At 41.5% G+C, this 5,241-nt stretch overlaps 1 protein-coding gene across 1 annotated transcript in view; it reads right to left on the reverse strand.

Moving 5' to 3' along the window:
- Positions 1 to 2,694: 2,694 nt before the first annotated feature.
- clmpb (CXADR like membrane protein b) overlaps positions 2,695 to 5,241 on the reverse strand; it is a gene marked incomplete in the record, with an annotated part of 108,607 nt that continues 106,060 nt past the window's right edge. Inside the window, 1 exon segment of the mRNA XM_024281203.2 lies at positions 2,695 to 3,177. Within this exon segment, the coding sequence (XP_024136971.1) occupies positions 2,841 to 3,177 (337 nt within the window).

Here is a 5,241-nt window from a genome sequence, read left to right on the forward strand (position 1 = left end):
CAGGAACTTAACTTTGGGCACATGACCTTTTTTAGTATCATATAAACCCAAACATGGAGACATGATTACCAATGTTTTTGCAGAACTCTCCACAATAAATACACCTGATTTATTTCTCAACAAGTGAGATATCCACAGACATTGTTTCTTATAGCGACCATCCTCAATGCATTAGCTGGTAGCTCCTCCCACGTACGGCATCAAATTCAGAAACATATATTTTGACAGGCGAAAAGCAGCAAATTCGTCAAGTGACGAAAAAGAGGCGGGGCATGTGAATTTGTCACATATATCGCGTTCAGTGTGAGTGCACCATAATACCTGAGGCGTCGCCAAAACAAAAAATCTGTGCCACTTTTCTCCTTCAAAATCTACTAGAATGACGTTAATCGTGTTAACGGTTGAAAAGTTACAGTAAATTAAAAATCATAAACACTGGGGCTCCGGTGTTAAAGGGTTAACCTTCAATACTCATCCTCCGCACAAATTCAGGTTAAAAGGCGTTATAACTTTTTTTTCCACTAATGTGGGGCCGGGGTCAGTTTTTAGGCTAACAGAAAAAAGTGTTTTCAAAACACTCTTTTACCAACAGAGGTGATGGTAAAATAGTGATAGTGTTAGCAAAACACTATTATGCTAGCATTGTTAGCAAACAATCTCAAAGCCAGATTGGGGGAAAAAAGTATTTATCTCTGATAGTGTTTGGGGGGGCCAGGCCAAATGTGGAGCAGGCCATAGATTGGGAACCCCTGTTCTAGAAGCATAGCAGTGTTGCCTGAGAAAACTCCATGGGTTATTGAATGAAATAGGTCCATTGGGGGAAATAATCAATCCAACACGAGGAATCTGTAAATATTGATGGTATCTTGTGTGAAATCAGAAACTTTGATTTATTTTTTGTTTCTTGCTACATTTGCACCACAAGTCTAGATAAAAACCTCAAATTTCCCATTTGACATGACGATAGGGACGTCAAACGAAGCAGTCAAGTGTTAAAACAACACAGGGTTTAAATTCACCTTGGGTTTTCTCGGTTGACCCCTCACATACCCTTACTGTTGAGATAAATGACATCATGTGCATATCTATCTATCTGTATGTACAATATAAAACAAGACTGATTACAGAATGTACAGTACATTGTCCCATGGGATTCCTTACGCAGTATTCGCTCTTCCTTGTCCTCCTTTTTGCTAAGTCTGTTCTACCAGGGCAAAGTTAGCGGTGTCGACCCTCATAGCTGCATGTGACTCAACCACTGGTGTGCTGTATTAGGACGAAGAAAGAAACCATCACAGGGAAGAGGGATCGCAAAGGCACACTAGAAAGGCTACTTGCCTTTTTTCTCTGCTACTTTCAATCAAACTGCTCGGGTCTGCTTAAGGGTGTGATAAAAGGGAACGGGCTGACGATACAGCTCAACTATTGACCGGGTAAGTGATTCCACGGAACGGCAATTGTGTGCAACACCACTGTTGTGGATACAAAAGAGTTTGGACAAAAACACCCCTAAGAAATAAATGTTTTAGAGCCTCCCCCACCGCCCCTTCCATTTGTTGCAAAACAGAGGTTATTTCTTTGTGCCTTAGCTGGTTCTGTACCTTATTGGAGGCTAAAAGGTTTCACCACTTTTTTTACAGCTCACATTCCTGGTGACGGATTTTGGCTTCGTAAGTAAACAAAAGCATAAAAAAAAGTAACCCAACTTTGGGATTGGTGGCACTTCTTCACATGGATGATTGAACGCATGGCTGCCTGTCACCCTTTTATGCCCTGCACAGGGTGAGGAGATTTAAGATTGCAAAAGAAAAGAAAGTCCATTAGATGCTAATTCATACATTTAAAGTATCACTATAGGCCTAATAAATACTAGTATAATATTCAGGGAGGATAGCTAATAGCAGACAAGGGTGCCCTTAGGTGTAGACAGGATGTGGGAGGGTAACAGTTTCACTCATTTGACATCACTGTCAGTGCTACATCCTCGTACCTGAAGTTTCCCCTGCTGATTGGTAGAGCAGCTGAGCTCTTGGTGAGTCATTCACAGAACCTGTGGTTTCTCCTGGGTTCCTTATGAAAGCACAAGTGACCCAGAGCGCTGAGGCGGATGATGCACATGCCACACACTATGTCTGTCCACATGGATGGGCACAACCAACCCAGCCCACGGGGAGGGAAAGCGGTTTGTGGTTTCGGAGCAAGTGCAGGCGAGCCGTCGAACAGAGGTGCAGAGGGACGAATCAGGAAATCACCCCGTGCTGCCGGTTGTCTCGTTAAAAGAAAAACAAAAACAGGATGTTGCAGTCACAGACAATTTCATCCCCTTCATGGCTGCCATGCTTGCATTGGTCTAGAAAACCGATGGTGAACAGAGGTGTGACCGTTGACTACAAGTTTTACTTTATTATCTGTTCCCAGCTGCTCGTCTTGTCTCACTCCTCTCTACTGCATGCCTACCGCTTTGAATTGATGAATAAATAAAAGCTGTACTAGGGGGCATCTTCCACCTCAATGCGCACAGTCTGCGCCTCGCAAGGCCAGACCAAAGAACTCGGAACAGGAGTTCTGCTTTCTGCCATGAGACATGGACAATGCAACATCTCACGTCTCTGCTTTTCTTTGTCGTGTTATGTAAATCAGTAGGGGTCTTTGTTCCCTTTTTTAAGTATGCATTCATTAAAAGTACTTTTGGACTTAAAGTATTTGATTTGTTTAATTACATCATTTTAACTAGTTGCATTTCTTTGCTTATGGAAGAGTCTCAGTCTTTGGGATGGGCTATGGGCCTTGGGTAGGGTCGGGGGTCTCCCATGGCTGTAGGAAAGGATTGGCTTTCAGTCCTACACAGTCTGAAACGCCTTGGTCTGGGCGGGGACCATAAGGGTTGGGGGTGTGGGCCCTGACATGTTCCTGGAGTTGTATTTGGGAGTGGCAGGGGGTTCGGGGGTCTTGGGGGCCACCACTGTGGTGTAGGCTGGAGGGGACTGAGGGAAGCCTGGAGGTTGTCCGTTTTCCTTGAGGGCTGCTACAGCGGGTGGGCGAGGGCGGTGACCACGCTGGGCACTGTTGTGCACCATGGACTGGGTGGAGGAAGCACCGGAACGTGAGCTACCAGATCGTGATGAGGACAGGGAGTTTGGCTTCACCAGCTTGGCCTTGGGGGCTTCCGCGTCCTCCCTGTGGTTTCAAACAGATCAGACAAGCACAACATTCATTTCCTCTGAAGTCAGAGACAAGGAAAAATATACCATGATGAACGTTACATCCCAGATCTCTTAGACAATTGGGACTATTGCAATGTTGGGGCCTCATGTAATTCATGAGGTACCCCCCTCCCAACTAGGAGTTTTGAGAAACAAATTTGCATAAAGAGAAAGAAATCTGCTGAAACTGACATTTCCCCAGACAGAATTATTGAGAGAAAACTTTGCTGGGAAAGTTTCTTTTCTATTTAAATCTATCTATTTATTGAAAGCAAAGTTTATTCAAAGTTGGAAGAAGAAAAGAGACTTTGTGGAAAAACATGAACATATCTTGGACTCTTAGAAGTTTTTTTTTTTTCTGACCTAATATCAATCCCTCAAAGAAGTCAGGATAATTGGAAGCTCAGATTGTTGGTCTCATATTCTTGTCTATCACTGGTTAATACGAGTCCAAGTCTTGGCTTTAGATACAGTCTGTACCTCTGGAGATCGCAGGTTTGGTTCCCGCTCTGCCTGCCTAAGTGTGCTTTGGCAAGACCCTAAACCCCACGTTGATCCTGGTGGTTGCAGGTTGGCATGGAGCCATTATCAGTGTGGGAATGTGTGTGTGCGTGGGTGAATGGGACTGTGACTTTAAAACACTTTGGGCCTAAGAAGGTAGTTTATAAGTATGCACCATTTACCATCACCTCTGCAAAATTTAGTTGTGTTTTATGAGAGTAAAATCAGTTTTATGCTTTTTTTGTGAGTAAAACTCCATTGACTTTACAAAAGAGTAAACAAAAACAAATGGTTACCAACTTTAGGGTTAAAAATTTATTTTTGATCTCCTCAATTTGTTTTGTAGCAGAAGAAAAAGACCCCCAGTTAAAGGGTAAATGAAGAAAAGGTATTTTGTGCGGGATCCCACTTTATACTGAAGTAAACAAAAAAATGTACCTATGTCACCCTATGTCGCAAGATCCATGAATAGATCATTATATTTTAAAATACAGAACAAAAAATATACAGCAGCTGTTGCAACAGAGTACTATATGACAAAGATGAGGAGTGTCACTCTGTGCTTTAAAATCAGGACAGCCTTCTCCTTCTTCCAATAATAAACACCTGCTCCAGATCATAATTATCCTCCATGATAATCTTGTTCAACATATCATGATTTTTTTCGATCGCTTCTGAATGAGCTGATGCCATTTCTCCATGCAGGGGCATGGAGAGAGGAGTGGGTGCTCCTATCGCGGAGGAGTATGTACTTCTGTAGCACGGAGGAGTGTGGACGGCTTTGCAGATATACACCTCAGCAGCGCAGCACCTCCTCTGGATGCAAACATTTCATACAAGGATCTTGAGTTTTTGCGATGAACCAGAAGAGACACGTGACTGAAAAAAATCAGCGAATATGTGAAACCGCGAATAAAGAAACACAAATAAGCGTGGGAACACTGTAAATGCAATTTAAGTAAAGGTTAACAAAATTCCTGTTCTCAGTTTGAATCAAACCCTGAGTTTGGTTAAAGTCTGATTTTCAAAATTATTAGAGTAGCTATCAATCTTGAAGAACAGCTGCTGATTTGTTTTTTCTCATTAACCGTCAGCCAATTTGTATTTCCAAAAAACAACTGAGTTAAAAGTTGACTAACTTAACTATCAGGTAGGTATTTGTGTATGAACCTCTGGACCTAACCAACCAAGTGTGTGAAACATTGGATTTTATATAAACAAAAAATGTTAAAAGTAAAAATAACAGTTTTTTTTTTTATTTTTTTTAATTAATCCAATGTTTCAGTTTTTCCAGTGTTTCTTAATAAGCAAAATTTAGTTACGGGAGGTGAAATATCCAATATCTGTGTATTTAATAGTATAACACATGTACAATATGTTTATGTAGTTTTATTAGTGCAATTATAATTGCACTAATAAAACTACATAAACATATTGTGGGTTAATTATTATTTACAAGTGTAATACTGCACCATTCTATGGTCACCAGCAGTCAATAATAACCCACCTGGAAGTACTTTAGACTTTACACATTTCA

The sequence above is a fragment of the Oryzias melastigma genome, linkage group LG13, assembly GCF_002922805.2.
Source record: "Oryzias melastigma strain HK-1 linkage group LG13, ASM292280v2, whole genome shotgun sequence".
NCBI lineage: Eukaryota > Metazoa > Chordata > Actinopteri > Beloniformes > Adrianichthyidae > Oryzias > Oryzias melastigma.